Here is a 25902-nt window from a genome sequence, read left to right as displayed (position 1 = left end):
ACTTGCTGGGCCAGCACTGTTCTTGGTTCATGAGCAAATAGGATTCTATAGGGTGGAATGATTCTGGTGATTGAGAATGCTCTGGTGTGTTATTGAGGTATTCTGCTTTGTGTAGCGTGGTGGATTGTTATGCTGTGTGTGGGGGTTTTGGCTATACAATGTTGAATTTGGGTTCAATTGGTGGTTTAATCACCGTGATTTTGATGCATTTTTCTTATTTGTGATTTGCATTGAAGAAGGTCTTCGGTGCACAGGAGTAAGTACACTAGCCAGAGGTGGATTGCCGCTGGACAAGAGCCTGCTTTAGTGTGATTTGAATTTCACAAGTGCAGCTGTTGTACTAGGCTTGTGGCTATTATTCACAAAATTTGTTTTATTCTAACTTGCTGATTTTCTCCTATTTCAGTTATGCAGACAAGACTTATTTTATTTATATGCGTGTGTTCATTGACAAAGGCTGTGTAATTGTTTTCCCATTACGAAAAAGCTGTGCTGAGATTGGTTAGTCATCCAAGGACTCACATTGGAATTGGTGAGATGTTACCACAGACTCATGGTTTAATTGGTTGGTTATTACCAAAGCCATTTTGTGATTAGTTTACCTTTAGAATAGCAACTCTGGGATTGGTTGTTGTCTGTTAGTTTGTTTTGAGATTTTCTGATTATTTTCATTGACAATAATGAATGCCAATTTGAAAAAAACATAATGGGCCTAGGGTACCTGCTATGGAGGGACAGAAAATACCTGTTGAGGGTTCACCTGTGTATTAGGTGTTGACAAATGTTGGGCTTTATATGTGTAACTGGATTTACAATTGCCATGAATACACCTCTGGTGGCAAGGACTTGCAATTTAATTTAGAGGGTGCCTTTAACATTAGAAAGATAGATTCATTTGTGGAGACAGACCATGAAAGAGAGCAAGCCAATACCCAAACCTACACAGTTTGAGCCATACAATCTAGGGGATCGAATGACTACAGAAAAGGAAACAAAGAAAATGAGGATGCAGGTGAAGTGTTCATTTAGATAGTGGTTGGAAGGCAGGTGGAATCATCAGGAGGGAGGATATAATAGAAGTAATGAACATTTTCCCTGCAGTAGTCAAAGAATCAACAGACAAAAAGAAAGACAGGGAGGAAAGACGAGTCAAGAAAAGGATTTGGATGAGAAGAATAACTTTTGAGATTATCTTTTGAATTCCAGACCTCCCCTATACACTGATGGGAATCCAGAGACAGGTGCATGGTTCTGCATTACTTGATATGGATGCAGTCGGGGAAGAAATGAGTGTACAGGCGCATGGATTGACTGAAATCACAGTTACACGTACTTCAGTGAGTGAGTGAGTTAGTTTGCATATATGCAGGAGCGTAATGTGTTGGCAGTCTAGGCATATTGCTGAGATCATGAAGTATACCAAATACAGTAGTAATTGTTTTGATGGGAAGGGGAAAAGGAGATGGTGACTGATGCTCAGACAAAGCAGTTTCAGAAAAATGGCAAGGATCAAATGATAGGTTCTGATTTGAGCTTTGTGTCATCTGATAGTTCAAGGTGTGAGAATGGGAAATGCGATTGTACAGATTCAAGGAGTTGTGAATAATTTTGAAGTCAATGCAAATATTGATTTGCTGAAAAAGAGCACTGTGTGCCATTTCTGTAAAATCAGGCTCTGGAAAAGGGAGTGCAGACAGAATACAGACTGAATTCAGAATGATTTTGTTCCCCAGAAGCAACGAGATGTGAATCAGATGCAGACAAGTCGATAACCCCTAGCCCAACCACATTCTATGCAGAAAATGTCAAACTGAAGGGCAGTTCCGTATGAATATGCTAATACCTCTGGTGATGCATCAAAACATGCAAAACAAAATGCATTACAGTTCAGGGTACCAGCAGAATCCATTATTTGTTTATAATAATTTCCCTCAGAGACTAATACCCAAATGAGAGAGAGGGTGAAGAATTGCTTGATTCTTCCAGTGGCCAAAGTGGCTCTAATGCAGATGGTGAGGTGAATGGCCACACCAGGTCATTTTTGATAGCGTCAAGAGCTACTCACTGTACAGTTCCTCCTATGGAGGTTCCAAATTGACTCCTCTCTGGAAGAGAAGACCAAGTTGTAGCCAGTAAGAATAAAATGGTAGTTAACCAGGTTATGAGGATGTTCCTGTTAAAATAGTATCAATGATGAGTAATAATTGGTTAATATCATGTGATTCAAGTCCTGTTAATCTATGGGGAAGAGACTTGCTTTGCAAAATGGGTTCTGTGATATACTGCACACCGGATGGTGTTGCAGTTGAAACTCAAGATGAACATTCATGGATTAAAATTAAATCGCAAGATTCAAGAGTTCATTTGTTCCCAGTTCTTACTCAAGATGACTTGCCTCTCGATTTAAGGCATACAGTCAAGGAAGAGGTCTGGGATTTACCAGGAAAAGAGATAATATTGATAAAAAGTGCAAAACTTGTCAAGATTGATGTAAAACCGGATGCAGTTCTCCATAGAATTAGGCAATACAGCCTTTCAAAAGAGGCAGAAGAAGGAATGAAGCTTGTCATTGAAAAAATGATTGAACAAGCTATTCTGCAGGAAGTGCTTGATAGTCCTTGCACTTCTTCTGTGATGGGAATTACAAATCTGTGTGGTAAGTGAATAGTGCACAGTCTTTGAAATATTAATAAAATAGTAATCACATGTTGTCTGGTGGTACAGAATCTTGCAGTAATTTTGTTCCAAATTCCAACAGATGCAGAATAATATACAGTCATCAACTTATACCTTCTCCATCATTGTGCATAAGAATAGCCCATTTCTTTTCGCATTCCAGTTTTAAAATAAAGTTCTTGGTTCATGTCTAATTCCACAGGGATACATTGAAAATCCTACAATTTTTAGACAGGTTCTAAAGAAAGATTCAGAAAGTTTGCTGTTGGCCTGTAACTCAGTCGTGGCGCAATACATAGATGGCCTATTGGTGCCACCTAAGACAAATGGCGATTGTGAACTTGATACTATTGCACTTTTGAATTATTTAGCTGAGAATGGTAACAAGTTTTCACCTACAAAGAGGGGGTACTGTAAAAAAGAAGTGATTTGATCTTAGTCACCACATTGAGAAATGAAGAAGGAAAGTCATGAAAGAACACATTTCTTCTTTTCTGAAGATGTGTCCTCCAACCACTCATAGCAAGGTGAGAATGTTTGTAGGAATTGTTGGCTTGTGTTGTCAGTGGATTCCATACTATTCCTTGGTTGCAAAGCCTTCAATAAAACCAACCCACAGTGATACCAAAGATCTGGTACCATGTGATGGCAAATGCTTTAGAGGCTTTCCACGATTTGCAGGACAAATTATGCAACCACACTTGGAATCCCTAATTAAGATAAAGATTTCTATCTCTTCTGCCATGAGAGAGCGGTATATGCTTAGTCAATTTTGATGCACCAACATGGGGGATCATAAGGCCAATAGTGTATCAGTTGTTTTGAATCCAGCAGCTGTAGCTCTTCTTGGTTGTCTGAAAGTGGTTGCCACTGTTTGCGTTGCAATGGAGCAAAGTGAAGAAATTGTCATGTGACAAACACAAATTGTGTTCGTTTAACATTCATTTGGGGGTTTGCTGACCAATACCTGCACTCAGCACATGACAAACCGTCATCTTATCAGATGTGAATGAGTCATACTGGGGCTGATAACATCTCTATCAGAAGATGTAGTTTTCTGAATCCTGCAACATTGCTTCTCGTTTCAGTTAGCAATGAAGACAAAGACAGAAGTGATAATGATAATGAACTTGAGCATGCCTCTGTGGATGTCACAGAGTTATGTACTGAACATCAAAGCAATTCCTCTCAAATTGTCTGATCTGAATTTATTTGTAGATGGTCTTTGTTTGAGAGACCATCGTAAAGCACTGAAACCTGCTTATGACGTTCCATTTTTGAAATTCATGAAGCATCATTCCTGCCTAATGTAACATCAGCAAAGTGGCAGGGTTTATTGCACTGACAAGAGCTTGTTGCCTTGCAGAAGATTTGAATGTGACAGTCTATATAGACATCCAGTGTGGTTTTAGAGTGGTCCATAACTTTTGGCAATTGTGGTCACAAAGGTATTTTATGACGCCTTCTGGAACTTCCATCAGTAATGGCTCCTATATGCCTGATTTATTGAAAGCAATACAGGAGCTAAAAGAAACTGCAGTGGTCAGGTGTACTGCCAATAAGACTGGAAATGATATGGTAATGCTTGGATATAAATATGTTGACCAGGTAGCAAGATACTGTGCTCTTGAGACTGAAACTGTGAGATTGAATTAATCAATTACGATTCAGGAGACAGGACAAAATGAATCAAATGTGAGATCTGTTGAAAGCACTGAAAATTTACTTCGTTGAGTGAATTGAGGGATGTCCAGAAGGAAGTACCAGAGGATGGGAAAGAATGTGGGAAATGTTGACTTTCTAAAAAAGAATTACTAAGTTGTGTGGACCACTCCTGAGTATGAATATATTCTATCAGACTCAATGTTGCAGTACATTGCCAAATACTTACATCAACAGACACGTGTGGGAAGGATGCTAGGACCTGACATTTTAATAAGTAATAGCCCAATTCTAACTTCAGAAATGTTGCAGAAGATTTTGGTCACAGGTGTATTTTTTGTCAGAGAAATAATCAAGGAAATAAGACTCTAGTTCTCATGAACCATATGGACAAATCAGAGGGCCCATTTATGAGACTTCAATCAGACTTCATAGAGATGCCAGTTTGTTATGTCCTAAAGTATATTCTTGTGATTGTCTGCTTATTTGCTAACTTGGTTGAGTCCCACCCAGAAATTAGACAACATGATAGTTGCAAAGCTTGTGTTAAGGGAAGTAATTCCTCATTTTAGCCTGCCAACCACTTTTGAGGCGGACCATGGTTCTCATTTTTCAAATTACATTTTAAAATTGATTTGTAGGACCATGAAAAACAAGTTCGCTAAGGTGTGTGCAACTAATAGACTGAAGTGGCCAGATGCTCTTCCTCTTGTTTCAATGAGTATTAGAAGTACCCCAGACAAAATGACAGGCCTTTCTCATCACAAAGTATTAATGGGCACAGCTAGGAGATTGGCCTACATTTCGTCAGCTACACTTGGTTACATTGTATTAGATCACTGCAAAAGTCTGCTTGATATGGTGAAATCTGTTTTTCCTCAGGTATATTTGGCAACAGCATAGACAAAAAAACTCAGTCTAACCCCCTGAATCCTGGTGATTGGATTCTCTGGAAGCACCATGTCCTCAAAAGCTGTCTTAAAGTGCATTGGAAAGGCCCTTTCCATGTTGTGCTTCTCACTAACACTGCTGTGAAGTGTGATGGAGTCACGCAGTAGACCTAAATTTCTCTCACCAAAATAATGAAGGCACAACCACTGATTGACAGAGTCAAGCTCAGGTTCGCAGTGTGAATCGAAAGGGGGAGCGGGTGTGAAGAAAATTTTGAAACTGATGAAGTTGCTGATAAAGGTGAAGGTGGAACTGAAGAACCTGGTGAATGCACCGGTATTAATGCCAGAAAGATGTAGTCTCTGATGCATCCAGTGAAAGACTCCAGTTGAACGTTTCAATCTCAAGAACCTCCAGAGGAAGAAAGCAGGCAGTTTACAATGAGCTGAGTTGCTGATACTGGTCAAATAACTTTTTTTGCAGGTTTATATAGTGCAAATGCGGGCGAAAGGTATTGGCTTTACATGAGCACTAGTTACATTACACAGAAACACAGTCATTTATGTTAGGCACGGGGAAATATCAGCGATTTGCCCACAATTACAGGACGTTGAGCCAATGTCGAGACTCAAACCCGGTTCCCCAGTTCTAAAATCAGCAGCTCTGGCTGTTACGCCACATCCTCTCTTAGTTAATCAGTTAAGTGGAGAAGATTCAGCAGTAGTCACAAGTAAAGATGCAAAAGTTGAAACATCAAAGACAGTGAAGGGAACCTGCAAATGAAAACACTGGTAAAATGAAAGCTTAAAGTAAATAAAAGAAGAACCTGAAATAATTGGAATTGACATTAAGAGCGAGCCACCAGTTTCTAATAGACCCACAAGAAAGAATTCCAAACAAACATACGCTTCTACTGAATGGGTGTATTTTGCAATTATGTCTGAAGAAGATTTAGATATAGACATCTGCAGTCAAGTAAACTGTTGATTCATTGTTTTAAATGAGCTAGAAGAAGAAGAGCCACCTTGAACTCTGAAATACGACTGAGTTGAAATTAGTTTTGAATATTGCAAAATAATCCAGATAAAGAAAATACTTTGAGAAAATTACTGTGTGAACTCAACAGAAGAGCTGAAAAACGTCTATTTTTTTTTTAAAGAAAGAAGTTCTATTGTTGTTTTGAAAAAAAGACTGTTGATATTTGGAGTTCCACGTTGTTGATCTAAGCAGCAATGGCTTAAAGCGGATGCTGTAAAATTGCGAGTTTGATATCCTTAATAATGATAATAATAGTCTTGGTTGGGTTTATTGTTGTGCCTTATCTTTCCATTGAGACATGTCTCCACAGAGTTTAAATTAACAATAGTACATAATTGAAATGAAAGTTTAGTTAGTATATTTAATGAAAATATCCATGCAAAAACATTGGGTGAGTATGGGGATATAATGGGGGTTAAGAATTGCTTTGTATGTCCTTTTCTCCCTTCTTTTGCAGATGAAAGCACTCACTGTAGCCACCAATGTCTCATGGTGTTATATGTAATCTATGCATAGTCTATTTAATGAACATGAATTTCAATTGCCATGCCTGTCGATTGCAGCATTTCGTTTGGAGAATCTTTCTGTTTCCAGAAATGCTAAAAATGAGGTATAATATGGTAGATTTCTGAATACAGTTGCACAAATTAACCATAACACTAAAAAGATTAAACAGGAGTATGTGTGTAGTTTGAGGAGTGTGAAATTTGCTTAAGGATACAATGAGAGAAGAGTGAAAATTATGAGTGATTGGAAAGATGTGGAGAAGATAAGAAAGCAAATTTAGGCTATGGATGAATTTAGGCTTTCAAATTTGCATCTACGATGGAGCATGAAAGAAGGGGTGAGTTGTGTATGATGCATTGTGAACCTTCAGGCGATAGTACTTATTCATATGAAGGGGGGACTAGGAGTTAATGAAAGTCCAGCACGTGCTCCAATTTTATAATACAAACACAAGGGAGAGCTTTTCCTCTAGAGAGAAAATAGAGAATAAGGAGGGTCAGTTGGAGCCCTACAGAGAGTAGGGGGGGATCTTTATGACCAGACGTTAGAGCCCTCACACTCCCAAATGGGTGTCATGCGTCAGGCTTCTCCTTGTTGAAAAACTTTCCAGCCTGGTCACAATAATGTAATGTTTCAAGGACCTTCCACCAGTTCGCTGTACCTTATTCATTCACAACAACAAACTGTTGTCCATGTAACTAGTTTGTCCTGACATCTTTAGACGGCATTAACACAGAGTGAGCAGAATCAATATTTGTGTAGTGGGATAGATGCTAAAGCAGTATGCTGTTTAATAAAAGTGACCTCTGATTTGCTGAAAATGTAACCCTTTTGATCATACCACAATGGTTTTACAGTTTTAATGATTTAATATGCAAAGATAGGGTACATTAACCCTTGCTTTTGGGGTTGAGCCAGAACGTTCCTGGAGACTTTCTGATGCTACTAGAAATGCTGTCCATTTCATTATTAATTTTGCTGCTCATTTGGGACTCAGAATGATTTGGGTTTTGCACTTTATTTGGAAGGATTTTACCATCCGACCACTAGGTGGCACTCAAAAAGGCTGTCTAGGATCCTGGCTTTATCCCTGAATAGGATTATGCACACTGCTACTCCTTGCATTCCCAAATCCACTTCATATTCTAATCCAGGCTTTTGCACCACCTTCCTGATGCATCATGGTCCCTGTAGTCCTTTTGTCTCCAAACCATGCCCTGATCACACCCTGGTGGCGGTACTCTTTTCTCTCTCTTGATTCCTGAAGCTCCTGGCCATTCTGATCTCTTCATACCCACCTTGTGGACTTTTCACTGTCTTGGCTCTGACCTGTTCTCCTTTCCTGGATTTCTTATGTCCTGTCTTGTGTCTTCTGGTTTCCATGATCTTCCCATTTCCAAGTCCTATTTCTGCTTTACCTTCATTGGTGGTTGCCTGATTCCTTGCACCTGGCTCTCTCCCTGTACCTGTGCTCTTCCCCCGAGCCTCCAGCTTTATTAGTCCTTTGAGCCCATAGTACAGCAATTCACAACTGACTTCTGCTTTGTCTCCTTGTGCTCTGTCGTGGTCCTGCTGCTGTCATTCCAGGCTTGTTCTTTGATCTTGTTCTTTTTTTTTCCTGAACCCATTTTCCTTTTTGTAGCTATTTTCGTAGTATCTGTTTCTGTTCCTTGTTTTCCTGCATCTCTGTTCCTGTATCAGCCACTGTTCATAGTCTCCTGTCTGCACTCTTCTTGATCTGCAGGCTCCTTGTCTTGTGTTCTGTCTTCCTGTTTGCATATTTCTGTTTTTTCTTGCTAGAGTGTAGATCTTTCCTAGTCTTCTTTTCAAAATTTAAGTGCTGTGTATCCCAGTCCTGTTCCTGACCATGATTCCAATCCTGCTTTTCCCTGAGCCCAGTTTCCGTGTTGTTGTTCCTTTTTCTGTTCCCTCTGGTCTTTTCTTGTGTGTTACAATACAATCTTGATTATCATTGCTGCCAAGGGTGCCAGTGTGTTTTTGATGCCTTGTGCCTCGATACAGAGATCCACCCAGCATTTATTTTCCGTAAGAGCTGCTGGGTGTCTCCCAGAACTCTGTGAGATTAATCTGCTCTTTGCCTTCTTGAAAGATCGTTCTCACCACAAAGAGAGATCACTTCTGTGGAGCACACAAATTATAATTTATGATAGTTTGTCTATTGTTTCCCTGCTTTAACTTACTGTTGTTTTACTTGTGTTATCTTCATAATTTTCCCTGCAGACTTTCAGTTCCCGATTCAGAGCCTGTTTCAAACTGCTTCAGTCATCAGCTTCTGTCTTGCTTTCCTTCCAGTCTTCGGGTTCTCTCTTCTTTACTTTACACCCCTTCTCAGGAAATCCCTTTCCCTTCATAGAACACACACAACACCAGCTATCCAGTCTTGTCCCAGTCTCACCCAAATAGTCAATGGACATTATTCTATATGCTCTGTTTGCTAAGAGACTTCATGGTGATGACTTTATGCTGACTCTGTACTGAACCTTTTGAATTTTTGTAATAAACCTTTACATTTATTCTGCTGATCTAGATCTCAGTTATTGATTGGGCCCTGATTCAATTTACTATATTTTTGATGTGTTTGAAGGTGCTTTACGTAGGGGAACAATTGCTTCATGAAACTGTGGATTAACACTGTTACCAAAACATTAATGTCTGGACGTTCAGTTGAGGTAAAGTTTTGGGGTGTACATTTTTCTGGGACCCAATGACCGCACCATCCTTGAGTGATTGATCTTCTGGGGGTGCACTCTAAGGGTGTCAAGAGATGTTTGGAACCCAACTCCTTCAAAGTGAAGAATTTTCTGAACAATGGATATCCTGTAGGAAGCTATGATTTTTTCAGGTTTTTGCTTGACACCCTTGAAACTGTTGAGGTCACTATCTGTACAGCTCTAAATTTCATGCATGCATCAATCAGAACTGACAGCTATCTCCTTTCTTGTAGCATGTAGAAGTCAGCACTAATGTCCATCTATAGTGTCTCACACACATATCAGTTGTCACCAGGCCAGCTAATCACCAGCTTGACACCATCAACATTCATTTATCATGTGCTCCACTAGGGTGTAGTTGTTGGGCAACCAGACCTTCTGTTGAATTCTCTCTTACGCTTTTGATATCCCTTGATGGTACTTCTGTGATTGCTCAAAGTACCAAAACTTCCTTCCTCTGTGTATTATATAAATTTTTTCTATACAGTGGCTTCTCAGTCTCTTCTGCTGTGTTTGTGAAGAGAGAGGAGTTCCTGTACCATCACAGATGGGGTGCGAAGAGCCATAGTCTGCTGGGGCTCATGACACAGTAGGGTAACGTCTAGTGTTGAGTGTACTTTAGCAAGGGCTGGTATGCTGAAGGATCATCCTTATCACCAGTGATGACAACCTAGGGCTTGTTAGACTTTCAGACAGAACACCTGGAGGACACTCCAGCTATAGTCGGAATCTGCTCATGTGGTGCAGTGGTCTTTTTTAATTACTTATTCCTGGTGCTTCATCAGCATCCAGAGTGCATGGGTGCCTGATTACACACTGTCAATGTGGTGTTAAACACTACATCACACCTTCACAACACAGGATTGTACATGTATAAAACAGCACAATTAACACAGTCACAGTCATGGCTCCAGTACAGTCGCATAGCCATCCTTCTCCACCTCCCATCTTTCCAGCAAATTAAACAACCTTTCCTCTGTGCCATGTAGTGCAAGAACATCACACAGCAGTCCTTTAATGTCCATGTTGCTGGTACATTTACAGCCTTACCTATCCTAATTGCCCCAGTGTATTGCACAGCCACCCATCCCTGTCCCATCTCTTCAGTCCATCATATAGTCCTCCATCCTATTCTATGTCTCCACTGCATCACATAGCCTTCTGTTCCCATCCTATGCCTCAAGATATTCACATAGCCTTCCATCCCATTCTATGTCTCCACTGCATCACATAGTTCTCCATCCCATTATATGCCTCCACTGCATCACATAGCCCTCCATCCAATCCATGTCTCCAGTGCATCACGTAGTCCTCCAATCAATTCTATGTCTCTAGTGCATCACATAGCCTTCAATCCAATTCTATGTCTCCAGTGAATCACATAGCCTTCCATCCCATTCTGTGTCTCCAGTTCATCACATACCCTTCCGTCCCATTCTATACCTCCAGTGCACCACATAGTTCTCCATCCCATTCAATGTCTCCAGTGCATCACATAGCCTTCTGTCCCATTCTGTGTCTTCAGTGCATCACTTAGTCCTCCGTTCCATTCTATGTCTCCAGTGCATCACATAGCCTTCCATCCTATTTTATGTCTCCAGTGCACCACATAGTCCTCCATCCCATTCAATGCCTCCACTCCACCACATAGTCATCCATCCCATTCAATGTCTCCAGTGCATCACATAGTCCTCCATCCCATTTTATGTCTCCAGTGCATCACACAGTGCTCCAATCCATTCTGTCTCTAGTGCATCACAGAGCCTTCCATCCCGTTCAATGTCCCCAGTGCATCACATAGTCCTCCATCCCATTCTATGTCTCCAGTGCATCACACAGTGCTCCAATCCATTCTGTCTCTAGTGCATCACATAGCCATCCCATTCAATGTCTTTAGTGCATAGCATAGCCTTCCATCCCATTCTATGCCTTTAGTGCATCATATAATCCTCCATCCAGACCCCGTACCTTCAAGGCTTAATTTAGCCCTCTGCTTCCATCCTGTGCTTCACGGCATCACCTAGTCCTTCCTCCCCTTCAGTATCTCTAGTACATCAGACTACCCTCCCTCCCTATCCCACATCTTCATGGACATTACACGTCCCTATCTCCACTGTTAACCTCTCTGGTGCATCACACGGGTGACCCGAGTGGAGGCAAAGCATGGTAATGTTCCCCAGGCCCTGCACTTTTTCAGGGTATGTGCTCATACTGCAAAATGAATTTACACTTTAGAAGCAAGCCTTCCCTCCTTATTAATGGTAAAGCACCACTACATGGCATCCGATACTGGCGCTGCAGGGCTTTCTCTTTTCTTGGAGAATTGTTTTTTACTTAGAACAGTGGTAAAACAGTGGTAGAACAGCTCCTGGTAGGAGGGGGACCCAGCATCATTTTTTTGACCTGTGCCCAACAAAAAGCTCTGGCATGCCTGGGAAAAGGCACAATGCTTTCTGTTCGGGAATAATGGAGACATGGTGGGAGCCTACAGGTGCTCGGTCGATGGCGCAGTAGTATAAAGCCATTGCATGGAACTGAAGGATTAAATAATTGCATTGTGTGACACAAAATGAAAAGGTTGTAAAGCGCAAGATCTCTTTCAATGTGCACAGCAGCGGTGCCTGACTGGATCTGATTGCCCTCCCGTGGCACAGGAGAGGCCAGGTACTCCAAGCAGGGCTGCGTCTGCAGAGGTATCATTGAGTTCAGAAGGGAAGGGACTCCAGTTACATAGCAGTCCAAAAAGACGGAAAGAAAGGAGGAGGCAATGAAGGCATGGGCTGCGGGCATGACAGGTTGCAGGAATTTAGCGGGTTTAGAAGGAGACTGCGCTGACCATGTATGCTGGCACAAGAGAGACGTACCCCTCTCCTTGCAGAATTAAAGGTTGGGTGCGGCATCAGAGCAAGTGGCAGGGATGGAGTGGAACGGGGAAGCGGCCTGTGCATTGACTCCTAATGATATGGATGCCATCAACGGGAAGGTGGTTAGAGATGTGAAGATGGGAACGAGAAGGCAAGGGTGCCACGCTGCCAGGATAGGGAAAGGGAGAATGGGAAAGGGTCTTCTATACAAGAGACTAGGGTCATGGCCACTGGTAAGTTCCCAAACATGGTGAGGGCACTCGAACAGGTGAACGAAGAAGGTGAGGAGTAGGAGATGATGGGCTTTGGAATAGCAAGATGCAGTGGAATGAGAGAGTAGAGCAAGTTGTGCTGCACAAGGTCAGGAGGCCTTTTAGAAACGGGGGACCGGACTCAAGCAAAGACAGTGTCAATGAACAAAGTGGTAGGAGGTGGGATATGAAGGATGGCCTCAGCATATTCTGACAGTGACATGGAGGGGGAGTGTGGAATACAGAGAATAGCCAGTACCAAATAACTGGGCGGCTGAGGGGAACCGGATTAACAGTAACAGTGGGGTGCAGGCAAGGCATGCAAGCAGAGAGAGAAGGTCTTTTCCATGGTGTGTGGGACATAGAAGGGGTCGTGTTTGGGATATGGCATTGTTTACAGGGATGTGTCGGGGGAAGACGGTGGTTAGGGGGGATGTAGAGATGTCAGAAGGAAAGAGAAGTCATGGGTAGGGAAAAATGGTGACTGTGGTGGCCTATGTGAAGAGACAGTGAGACAATAAGGGCAGAGACTGATCTTCAAGTAGATGTAGCCTAGAGGAGAGGGGTGAAAGGGAGCCAGATAACCAATTTGCAAACCATTAGATGGGAGGGTGGGATTTTTTAGACAAATACCTAGAACAAAGAGAAAAGGGGCAGGTAGTGGTGGGGGGATCCTGGGGGACAATTAGGGCAGTACCCAAACAGCACGTTCACAAGGCTGTGACACATCCACAGAAGGAAGTTTCTGAGGTGAAGGCCTAGCTGTGAGGACGAATTTAAGAGGAGAGGGCAGTGAGAGTATGGCAGTGAACAAAAAGTGGTAAAATGTGAGAACATTTCTTACACAGCCATAACAAAGTCACTTTGGGCTCATTTGCTGAAGAATACAAAGGAGGGTATTTGTGTGGTATAGTTCAGGACTGTTTTAAAACTTCTTCACAGGGAGATGAACTGCATTGAGGAGTCCAAGGAGAAAGCATAGGAGAGTTAGACCTGTAAACTAGAGGCCTGGTTCCTGAACTACACCATCTGTCTCAAGGAATTGCGTCACATAGGCGGGGCTTAGAGGGAGGATTTCATCTGCATTAGTGAGAGCAGACAGGAGGAGTGTGTAAATGGTCCAGCAGCCCCTAAATTGACACTGCGGCAGAGGGAGGAGGGGGAGAAGGGGCTGTGCGGGGGATAAAGTACTTGTGGCCTTTGGGTGGTAGTTGAAAGTGACAGGAGAACAAAAGTGATCAGTGATGTTTACAATTTATGGTGATTTGAGAAAAGTTGGTAGAGGAAATTGAAGGTAACAGGAGAGGATCAGCCGTGGTCCAAGTGTAGGCAGTCTGACTGCGAGACAGATAGGCCTGGGTTATGGAAGACCAGTACGTTGAATTGCTATAGCCTGTACTGGATTCATAGGCCTCGTGGAAGTTAAATGTATTGATTACGAATTAGTGGAATTGGAACAAGGCTCAGGGGTGAGTGTCAAATGTGAGGCGGATTGATAAACTCTGAGGGGCTGGGGAGTTATAGTACTTTCCTGGATTAGTTTGACAGCAAGGACATATTAGTATGTAAAGGCCTTCGGGATGGTGATGCTTATTGTTACTTGTATTCTGTGCGAATATAACTTCAAGAGAGTGTCCCCAGAGCCTCTCCCACTGTCTCATAGGTCTTTTGCACCAGTTAACTCCCACCCCCACCCTCTTGACTGCCCTTTTCGAACTCATCTATTTATACTCCAAATCATATTCATAGATAAAGCTTTCTTCAGAGCAGAGATGTTCATTGTTAGCCCACCATGACCGGGTCTATTCCAGATTAAAAAAATATCTACATGGATAAATGTAAATACAGTTAATCTATCTATGACTTGTTTACCTAGTCTGTGGTCATCCTGAAAATCTGGCGCAGATTTCTTCTTTTTGGTTCATCAGTGCATTCTAGTGTGTTATTCCATCGTCTCATCAAAGGCAAAGAAAGCTTAAAGAAAGGATCAGTGAGACAAGGAAGTTTGGCCATGGCCTGTCTGTTTTTAATCTGGTGCTAAGGGCTTCTCTATATGCCTTTGTTTACAGTTGCCTATTTACCATGTACAGGTTCATCTACTGAACAATCTCCAAGATGGCTACTACACATTTTGCTCCACAGCCAGCATTACTAGCCGCTCTTCTACATGTATTTGTAGGCGGCTTTCTTTTCCCTTGGGACTGTGCATATAGGTTAGCAGTCGCAGCATGAATTGTTGCCACTAAAGTGACACTTGCAGATGAATTTTACCCATAGAATTTGCATGTTCTCGAAGTATATATTTAGGTAACATTTTGTTTGTGCCAGTGAGATAAATTGACTTGTGGTGCTTGCCATCTGGGAGTCTCAGAAAACTTCTTGGCATTATGGCTATAGCCTCTTGCTCCTAGCTGTGTCCCTTTCTGTTGATGTTGCTGATGCATCTGGCTAGGACATCCAGTTGTGCTCGACATGACCTTCGCAATAGGATTATCTTGGTACCTGGCAACAGGCACATGGACTGAGGAGAAGAGGCCGGAGTACCAAATGCATGTAGTAGTGCTCAAAAGGAAAGCCAGGAATCCTTGCCATGAAGGAGGGTACTGACTGGAGGATCACAGGTGGTGGCTCCGCTCCACTTCCAGTCACCCAAGATTATGTAGAATTTCCATCCTTATGTCAGGCCAGCAGTGATGCTTGTTAACACCACCTTCTCAGAGGCTTTGGAGGTGCTGTCCATCTTGCAGTGTGTGGTGAGACTTTTCTGACTAGTAGATTGCCTACTCATTACTGCAAAGTAGCCGAAGCCGCCGGAAAACGCAGCTTTGAACTGTTGCCTGAACTTCCCTGGCAAAGGAAGGAAAAAAAATATGTGAGGCTTAAAGAAGGGTTTACATCAAAAGAAGTAGTACAGGACATGGGGTTAAAACTATTTCACATTCTAAATCAAACAAGCTCTTAACCTAGCAGGTGTTTTTTTAGAGAACACAGTCACCAGCACTGGATTTCCACCAGCAGCACTGGATTTCCACTGCAGATTCTTTATCTTTGAAGTGACCCTGCACCAGTCTGGGGCGCCAGAAACGTTTTTTTAAGTCAGTGCCACATTAGTCCAAGGACATCACACTTATGCTGCACAACCTGGAACAGATCCATTGTCCATAAATGGCTCCACTACCTTGCCCTACTCCTTCAGTTCCCTTTCAAGTGCTTACGTGTTGGGATCGCAGACATGCTAGAAGCACTAAACACACTCAATTTCGAAGACCACTTTTCTTTTTCCACTTTTTTAATTGTACTTTGGCTTCTAATCATAAGTTAATGTCTCTCATGTTTCAAGAGTTGCTGCAAAAGGTAAGATCTAAGGTTGACGCCCATGACCCATCTACCTCGTGTATGGCTGCTCAGTGTGACGGTCAGAAATGCAATGTTATGCTCTTTTTCACAGTCCTAAAGCTCAAGAGGAGAAAATGAATTATCTGTTAAAGTTTGGCCACAGATATTGAAGTGCTTAATGGCCCATGAGAGTGAAGAATGGGCTTCTTCTTGCCTCTTATGGGACTTCCATCATAAACAATGTGCAGCAGAGGAGGAGATATTAGAGGGGCTCGGTTACAAAGAAACATAATAAGAATAAACCAAAATCTCTGACTAAAGATTAATTTTCCAAATATAAGTATTCCGACCAAAACAGGGAAAAAAGTATTCTATCTCCGGACCATGAGGATGAACCAGTGATATATCTGGATTCACAAAGTGGTTAAGTCCTAAAGTGGGTGTCAAGACTGACCTCCAGCGAAGAGGAAGCACCAGTATATTTAGTGTAAGCTTTTCCCAAAAGGGAAGGACTTTTTTCAAGAGAAGGGAAATATTGTAATGATCAGTATTCTTTGTAGATCTTGATTGTCCTAAGGGGCATATTTATACTCCGTTTGCGCCGGAATTGCGTTGTTTTTTTTTACGCAATTTCGACGCAAAACTAACTCCATATTTATACTTTGGCGTTAGACGCGTCTAGCGCCAAAGTCCATGGAGTTTGCGTAATTTTTTTGCGTGGACACCTACTTTGCGTTAATGAGATGCAAGGTAGGCGTTCACGTCTAAAAAATCGACTCCGAGGCATGTGCGTCGGATTTATACTCCCGGACAAAATTCACGCCCGGGAGTGGGCGGGTCAAAAAAAATGACGTACGGCCGCTTTTGCGCCGTTTTTTAGCGCCTGCAAAAGGCAGGCGTTAAGGGACCTGTGGGCTCTGAAGGAGCCCAGAGGTGCCCTCCCATGCCCCCAGGGACACCCCCTGTCACCCTTGCCCACCCCAGGAGGACACCCAAGGCTGGAGGGACCCATCCCAGGGACATTAAGGTAAGTTCAGGTAAGTGTTTTTTTTATTTTTTTGTGGCATAGGGGGGCCTGATTTGTGCCCCCCTACATGCCACTATGCCCAATGACCATGCCCAGGGGACAGAAGTCCCCTGGGCATGGCCATTGGGCAAGGGGGCATGACTCCTGTCTTTGCTAAGACAGGAGTCATTTCTATGGGCATTGGGAGTGAAAAAAAATGGCGAAATCGGGTTGAGGCGAAAAAATTGCCTCAACCTGACTTGCCCCATTTCTTGACGCCCAAGCCCCATATCCCCCTACGCCGGCGCTGCCTGGTGTACGTCGTTTTTTTTCCACGCACACCAGGCAGCGCCGCCAGCTAACGCCGGCTAACGTAATTGATTAAATACGGCGCCCGCATGGCGCTTCAGAATGGCGTTAGCCGGCGCTAATTTTTTTGACGCAAAACTGCGTTAGCGCAGTTTTGCGTCAAAAAGTATAAATATGGCCCTTAGTACCTATGAGCTTGGTCCAGCATGCAAATTCATGGTGGTGACAACACATATGCCAGGGAGTTCAGTGACTTAAAATAGGTTTGCCATGGAGGAGTATATGGAGAATCTGCCCAAGGCTGACCTCAAGACGAAGGGTGGCTCCAGCTGAAGCTGCCAGTCTACAGGGACTGTGGGAATTTATCTGTTACACTGCACCTTATGGTGATCCCCTGATGGCACCCAGGTCACTGTCTTTAGTGCCATGAAAGAAGTCAGGGACAGTAATTCTGCCTGCTCCTAAAACTGATGTCACATTTTGATCAGAGCTACAGTTTAGGCAGTTTGGTGAAAGACAGTGCCAAACATACACTCAATAGCCTGTATAACTAGCACACTACACTTTTGAGAAGGACTCAGTCCTTTCTTGGTTTGAAATTGCTGTTTATGTTGGATGTGGAGATACATAACAAATGATGTGTTGCTCAAGCCACACAGTATCTGTCCTTCCCAGTTAAAGCAGTTTTCTGGAGTCCCACTGGAGATAAACTGGAGATGTGGTATGGACACTCATGCATAGTCTTTGCATAACTGTACTGCTGAAGTTTAGATCAATGGTGAGGAACCCCTTACCTTGCTAATCATCCAGAAGTAGACTTTTGCTTGGGTCATGTAGCGAATACAAGAGTGAGGCATAATGCTTTTCCAACATTGTCTCTGAATTGAGAGTCCATGAGGCTGGTCTTATTGTAAAGAATGCTCCCAGTTGATTAAGCCAGATACCAGTAGTCTTTGCAGCAGATCATTCTTATATCCTTAGACTTTGCAAGTTCCTTAGTAATTGTCTCTAGATGATACAAAATCAGACTGGGTGACTTAACATGGGTAGCTTTAAGTTTGATGTGGCTCCCCCCTAGCTGAGACCACTCCAAAGGTTACCTGTCTCTGCAAAGTTTCAACCAAAAATGCTCTATATTATTAATCAAAGAAGGTATGAAAGGTATGAAAATAAAAATGCAGTGCTCCTCTTCCCATATGGGCACTGTCTCATGCTGAGGGGAGTATTTAGCAGTTTTCACACCCCTTGGTGCCAGGGTTTTCTTGGTAGTAGGCGCATTGAAAACTGACCTGCCATTCTGCCCATCTAAATTAGGTGGGTGGAATGACAGGTCAGCTACCCATAGCCTTTACCCCACAGGGCCTACAGAGGGGATTAATCATGGCAAAGATGGAGTAGTCTCTGCAGTAATTAAACCTAAGTTCCACCCCATTTAAATTCGGTGGGCGGACTGCATTCTTGGCAGCAAGTATACTCCGTTGCCATTGTGGCAGGGTATCCTTAATGACAAGAATTAAATCAGCCCCTTAGGATTGATAATTTCATGGAATTTTTTTCTAGAAGTAGATATCTGCAGCTAGCCTCATTCTTCATGTACTGAATAAAATCTGTTTAAGTGTATTCTGAAAATTTGTGTTGGGTTTTCTGATGCAACAATGCTAGACACTTAAAACCAAGGAACTTCACTTCCAGAGATTTATTGGACCTGGATGAGGCATTATCCAGCCAGACCCAGGGCAGATGCTTTGGTTTCTCCACGGAGAAATCAGCAAATCATTCACACTTGTCTTACTGAGAAATTTTTACCAGAGTTTCAAGGATTTATACAGTGTGCACGTGGCCAGCCTTAGGGCGGTGCGAGCAGTGCTGCCGCACCGGGTGCTGACCTGGATTAGGGGGCGCTCACCTCAGGGGGGGTCTGTGTTTATCAATGACTTTCAAAACTTGCGATTTTAAAGCACCTGCTGAAAAGTTCCTTGTGCGCCCAGCCTTCAAGAAGTAATTAAAATGTCAAGATACCTCTTGTGATTAATGCTCTTGCTAGGGAGAGAGACAGGAGTTTTGTCTAGCAGCAGCTTTGACTCGTCATAAAGTAGCATAGAGGGTTAATATGCCTGCTGCAAAGAACAGAATGTGGATGGCTGGGTGGATTAGTAAAGCAGGCCTTTACAAGTGCTTTAAAACAAATGAATATATGTGAAAGGGGGGGCTATGGAGAGATGAAGGGCACATTTCCAGTAAGTGAATCCAAAGAAACGGCCATGGGGGATCGTTGCTCAAGGTGCCATCAGCGCTAAATGCAGGTTTATCGTTTTTAGATTTTGCTTCATCAGTTGTTGCCAACTCATTAAAATATATACCTATTGGGCTTTGGCTGCTCCCAGAGGAGTATTTCCTCTTCACCTAGTGCTATGAGCTTTGTGGTGTATCATCCTACTTCCGATGGAGTGCACTGCATTGCATGCAGAGTTTATTTACAATTCAAAAGTACTCGGAATCATCACACATTAAATTCATTATCTTGTAGATGCATTGTATACTGAACACAATATTTTTTTTTTGTTTTGTTGCGTACTGCAGCAGGCTTGTAGAATTTTTTTTTTTACTCACGATGTAAAATGCAAGTCAACCCTTTGGTTTTGTCGCTGCTTGTAATTTTACTTTCACAGTCGTAAAGTTCACCACAGTTGCCATTCTGAGATGTGGAAGTTTTCCAGAAGCATGCTGGTCATGTTGCGAGTTAGGGAAGCATGTCCACTGCACTCCTAAACCAAGACTGAGCTAGTGTGTGCGTTTATGTGAAAATGCCACTGCTAGCCATATGCACAGCATGTGTGTGTGAGAGAAATTAAGCTGATATCTGGTCAGTATGGACAATACTTTGAAATACTTTATAATTTGTCATAGCAGCTCACTGTAGCCCGACATAAGGAGACTGATTTCTGTCTTCATAATTCAGGAATTATCTAAATGTGCTGCCCTACACTAACCTTGGGAAAGCTACCAAGGTCAAGCAGCATCCGAAACTTTGGCTTTCTCTTCCACTTGCTCTAAATGGAATAGTTAATCTAATAAAAAGGATGTTCCTTCCGATGTATAACTTTCTGTTAAAACTTCATTTGGGAAGAGTGAAGCGGCCAAAATTTAGCGAAATCTAAATTGTTTCATCTGGGCATCAAAGAACATGAGATGGGCCTGGAAGAAGCAAAGGAGGCCTATGATGAAAAAGAAACTTGCACTACCTGACCTTCAACTGTACTGCTCGGCAACCCACATTAAGTTATAAGAGCAAGATATGGGATCATTAATGGTAGTGACATCTATTAGCTCTTTTTTCTTTAAGTGTGATGCACCGAAGTTTTTAAGAAAATTACATTAAAGATGTCATAAACAGCTACGCATTTATGGTGGGACATCAGGCAATAACTGGGATTCCCTCTTACAGAAAAAAACAACTTGTCTGTGTCTTGTCTGGCACCCAAAGTGACTCACTAAGTGATTTACTAAGCATCCTCATAAATCAATCTTACTAAGGGCCAGATTAACAAAAGTTAGTTTTTGAGATTGGTAATTGCAAACAAATATGTACAGAACTGTTTTTGACACTTTTTGTGATTCCCAGTGGGTCACAAATAGACCTACTTCATTAATATTCATGAGGTAGGTCTCAGTTTCTTTTCAATAAAGCAATGTTTTTGTTTTTAATTCAGCCTGTTTTCCTTGACAATGAAAAGTTTTCTTTTTGTTTTTTAAGGGTAGGTAGTGGTCTGTGGGACCACTGTCTACTCTTAAAAATATTTTTACATCCATTGTCAAAGGGGAAGGGTCTCTTAGGGACCCCTTCCTAATGGGTTACCATCTACTTGAAGTAGTTGGCAAAATGTGAATGTTTTGTGGCCGCATTTCATTTGCCAAACACTCACACATACCAGTGCAATTCGGTAGGGGCTCTAAACAAGCCCCTTCCTAATACCAACTTGCAAATCCTGTGTGCGATTCAGTAGTAGGTTACAAAATCGCAAATAGGGCCTTTGTACTTACAAAAATGCCCTGATTCTGCGAAAACATTTTACACATCTGTCTCTTACTACTTTGTGGAGATCAGGGTTCATGGAACAATTAAACTCAAGTCGCCATCAGGAGGCTATCAAGGGTCAAGTACTTACAACATTCCAGTGGATAAAGGAAAACAAACTTAAAAGCAAACTTTCATGTCCACCTCTGAACTGGAAAGCGTAATTATTCTTTTAAGTGAAAGAACACAGGAAACAGCAAAATAGTACAATGTTTGCAGAACATAAGTGAACTTGACATGAAGGCCAGAAAAGGTGGGGATGGATGATTGCAAGTGCTGGAGATTGAAAATAACTGACACATATTTATAGACCTTCTTTATAGCATTGTAAAAACTGCTCCATTGAAGCAGGATAATTTTTTCACTAGCCCATAAGCTAAACTGTGATAGAGCTAAAAGAAAGACAGCATGTCGAGCGTGCAAGCAAATGGAGGTAATTGAGATGCATATCTTCAGAGAGTGCTCAGTGCTATATACATTTTGGGAAGATGTAGGTAATATAATTTTCGATATCCTTACTGGAGAAATGTAAGGCAAGGTGAGTACCGAGTATTATTTGTGTGCCAAGGGATTATGCAGAAATGCATACCACCAAAAAGAAACCAGTATTGTATCTAATTTTTTCGATAATATCATAGATATTTACACATTGGACTAAGAACGTCTCACCGAAACTGAAGCTCGAGACTGAACAGTGAAATATACATATACAATGGATATACACAGACTTAACGAAGTAAGGTTAAGAACATTTCAACCTTAAGGTGAAAGAGAACACCTTTGATTGTACCCAAATATAACACAGATACCAGGGCGTACAAACCTAAGGGGATGTCTGTAACAGTGAGGGCCCAGTCAATTACCTATTGATGGTCCTCAAAGTTGACGTCCCAGATACGAAGGGGTGCAACCTCCGAGTTTACTGATCACCTGCGAGAGGATCGTCAACATCTAGGGACTGTGGCATATTTTGATTTCATTGTTATGTGTACGTCATTTTTTGTGACATCACCTCTTGACACTGTGAACTTTGAACTGATCCACTGCACCACATTTCTGAATTATTGGGGTGTGTGTTTATGGTGTTGTTGAAAACCCCTGCTGTAGAGGTATGTACAGTTTTAATGTGAGCCTGTAGGTCTCTGCCATTTGACTGCCAAAGAAATGCGTATACTTTTGTAAGTTTGGGGTGTAGACATACCCATTTTTCTAGCATTAAGTATCCTGTGTGGCGTTTTCGTCTTTAGGGTTTAGCTTTACCAAAATCTTTTTTGCTTGCATGCTTATTGCCTGGCCATTGCGTTTTATCTCTTTATTGTGTTTCTGCATTACTTATGCACTTGTGTATAAGGGGAAGCAAGAGTTCCTTCTCAGAACCATTGCTTATTTCATGTGCTGGCCTCACTCACCCCAGTTTAGTGGGATCTGTGCCTTTCAATGCCTCGACCATACTCATGCTGTAGCAATCTGCTGGTATTTTGGTTATATGTAGTCAAGTACCTTTGGCAACACTAGCGTAACTCATCATGCCAATAAAGATCACTTTGATTACAGTAATAATATATTCAGGTGATTCTTTTTGTCTTGCCAAATGATGCATGCCTTTGTAAAATGTGCAACACACTCAAAGAGCTTAGCGTGACTTAACCCTGGTACACCCAGGCTTCCAGCTGAGAAGCCTCTACGATTACAAGAAAGGCCAGCAGGGACTCAGGCTCGCAGGTTTTGCCAGAAGTACTGATACAAAAAAATGTCCTCTTTGATCTCCTGGCACCTGGGCATAGGTTGAGTTTCCCCATATTTACGATAGATCTATTTACCGCTCAGGAAGTTGTAGATGATGGGGTTGGCGGCACTGTTGGCGTAAACAAGCCAGTGGGAAAAGGTGAACCAGGCGTAGATGGCTTCTCTGTCATTGGTATTTCTGAACATCCCAAACACCCTGGTAAACAAGAGAATAGCAAGTTAACATATGGACTCTGTTGGAGGCGCTGAAACGGAGGAGTTTGCAATATAACTACCATAATCTGTGGTAAAGACTTCAGGCAGAGCCTACAAAGTGTGGAACAGGACAATAGCACAGAGCATACGGCTCACAAAGGGTTAATGGAAAGGGGAGAAACAAGGCAGAGTAAAATGTAGATTGTAAAAGGGTAGGGAACAACATCAGTACAAAAACTGAGCTGACAGATTATGGTAAATTGTTTCTTTGAATGCAGGGTGGTAGCTTTGATGGTTGCAAGTCTGCTCTTTCCACCCAGACGTCCATTCATAGATAATGTATGACTGTGGAGGTAAGGGTCTCTCAGAATGATCTCCTTAAGTAAGTTTACTCTTCTTCGTTATTCACTAACAAAAGATTTAATACTAAGTTTACGAGTGCGAAGCCTCCTCAGTCGGAGCGGAGAACTCTGCACATAAAAAGATACCACAGGCCTCTTTTCAGTTGCTAGTTCTCTGTCCCAACTGCAGAGCCTCTGAACTCGCAAGCTTTCTATTAAGTCATTTGTTTGTGATTAGCAAAAAAAGCATACTTATACAAAAGCGCAAGTTTACCTTAGTGAATCAGGCCCTGAGTCATTACCATCACAGAATGAGCCACTAATCAATCAGCAGGTTTGAGCACCTAGAGTTGACCCAAGCACAAAATGTAGAAGTTGCTGCACGTCGTGGCAGATCCAGACGGGCAGGAAGTCACATATGTAGCATACTACAGGGGAAACTGAGTGGATATTTTTTTACCTTTTTTGATAGGCGCGTCTGCAGGTTAGATTTTAAGGCTACAATGAAACAGTGCCTCTCCAAATCAAGCCTTACAAAAATATCGAAGTGCCTGGAAACACCACCCCTTCACTTATCTTTCAATTAAAACCCATTACTTGAATTGCTGAATGCACAAAGGGAGCTGTTACGCCCTCTTGCCCCACCCAAGTAAACTAATTCCTCTTGCAATCACTGCAGCTCCTGTCTGCCCAAACGGAGATGCTACACCCTCTTGGCTCACCTAAACAAACTGGACATACACTGCAACAGTTCACTCTCAATGGAGTACTTCAGCACTTCATACACTGGGATGAAAAGAAAGCCATCGAAATACTGATAGGCGTTCAAAGTTTCTCCATTAGACTGGCATAGGGCTGCAGGAAAGAGAAGGTGCCAACGAGCCCTGGCAGCTCTCTCTAGATAGAGGAAGAAGAGAGAGTTTCTTTTAGAACCTTGGCCCTCCTACAGACCTTTTTGAAAACAGGGTTCTAAGCACAACCTCTTCAACCTCTTCAATCACTATTGCATAGCATATAGCGTATATGCTAGGTCTACACAACCACCACTTTCTCAACACCAAACTAGAGAAATTCAAGACAATGAACTCTACAGGTGGAGAGATGCTTCAAAGGGAGCAGAGTCTAGAGTTCAGAAAGAGACAGAAAAGCATAACTTCATTCGTTCACATAACTAAAGGCCAATTTATTTGTAATTGCTACTAGTCTAAAGGGTTTTCTCATCTCTGAATGTAGGAGACATGATTGGAAGATTCAATTCTTCACCACCACACAGTTCATTTACCCAGATGGTGTGGGAAGGAGGGAGTTTGCTAAATCTGTGGTGGGGTGAAAACCAGTCTGAACTCTTGAATGTGGAAATAGAGTGACTCATGCTAAGCAAAAGCATAGCAACAGATCTGGTCGCCTGAGCATCTATGGCAACAGATCTGGTATCCAGACGTTCTATGGTCATGTTTATGAGTTTCTAGCAGTCTTCGTGTGGTGCTAGTGCAGGCTCTCCTATGACACTTTGCACAATGTCATCTGACTTCTCCTCAGTTTCACATTCCTTCTATATCTTTTACTACTTCTTCAAACTCTTTTCTCCTGTTCATTTCCATCTGTTAGCTTGTTCTGCCTGTCATTAATTGCTACAATTCCTGTGCCTGGCCTGGCGCTGCGCTTGCATCACTTGAGGGTGGCCATAGGGGGACATGTTGACGTTACATAAAACACTGAAAAATGCTTGCATTTTCATCAGATATTAAAACATAGTCTTACTGTTGCAAAACCCTTCACACAACCAGCAACTAAAGTGCTGGTGCAAAAGAGGGGGCTCTTGGTGGCTTAGACTAGGACTAAAGTGGTATTAGATAAGGCTCACCGTTAAAAAACTGTGCCCTCAATATGCTAAGACCAGAGTAACTGTAAGAGAAAGGTTAGCAGAACCATCGTACCACCTATTGTCTTACCTTTTCAGTATGTTCAGGACGCTGATGGGCAGGTAGCACAGAGCGAACACTGTTAGCACCACCATCAACATCTTGGCCGTCTTTCTGCGCGCCCGCATCTGCTTGATCTCTGCCAGGAAGGCACTGGCTCGTGGCATAGCATGTCCATACACCTGTGTGACTGACAGGTGCCCTGAGCCTGCCTTCCACTTCCTGCTGAGGGCAGATGAGGATCCAAGGATCTGACCGGGACAGAGATGGGACTTTGTGAAACAAGAAAACACACAAATTGAAAAGCACAATGGAGAATGTAGAACTGGGAAAGGCCAGATCTATTATGCA

The 25902-nt window shown here is 42.4% G+C and overlaps 1 protein-coding gene across 1 annotated transcript in view; it reads right to left on the bottom strand.

The window, feature by feature from the left end:
- Nucleotides 1-14628: 14628 nt before the first annotated feature.
- Nucleotides 14629-25902, bottom strand: part of HCRTR1 (hypocretin receptor 1) — a 76173-nt gene continuing 64899 nt past the window's right edge. The window contains exons 7-9 of the mRNA XM_069223291.1: nt 25582-25802; nt 23168-23289; nt 14629-15468 (exon numbers count right to left, since the gene is read on the bottom strand). Coding sequence (XP_069079392.1) covers nt 15296-15468; nt 23168-23289; nt 25582-25802 — 516 coding nt within the window. The 3' untranslated portion in view covers nt 14629-15295. The remainder of the gene's footprint in view (nt 15469-23167; nt 23290-25581; nt 25803-25902) is intronic.

This window comes from Pleurodeles waltl, chromosome 3_1 (assembly GCF_031143425.1).
Source record: "Pleurodeles waltl isolate 20211129_DDA chromosome 3_1, aPleWal1.hap1.20221129, whole genome shotgun sequence".
NCBI lineage: Eukaryota > Metazoa > Chordata > Amphibia > Caudata > Salamandridae > Pleurodeles > Pleurodeles waltl.
The sequence above is the reverse complement of the archived record's forward strand: the minus strand, read 5'-3'. Positions and strand labels throughout refer to the sequence as shown.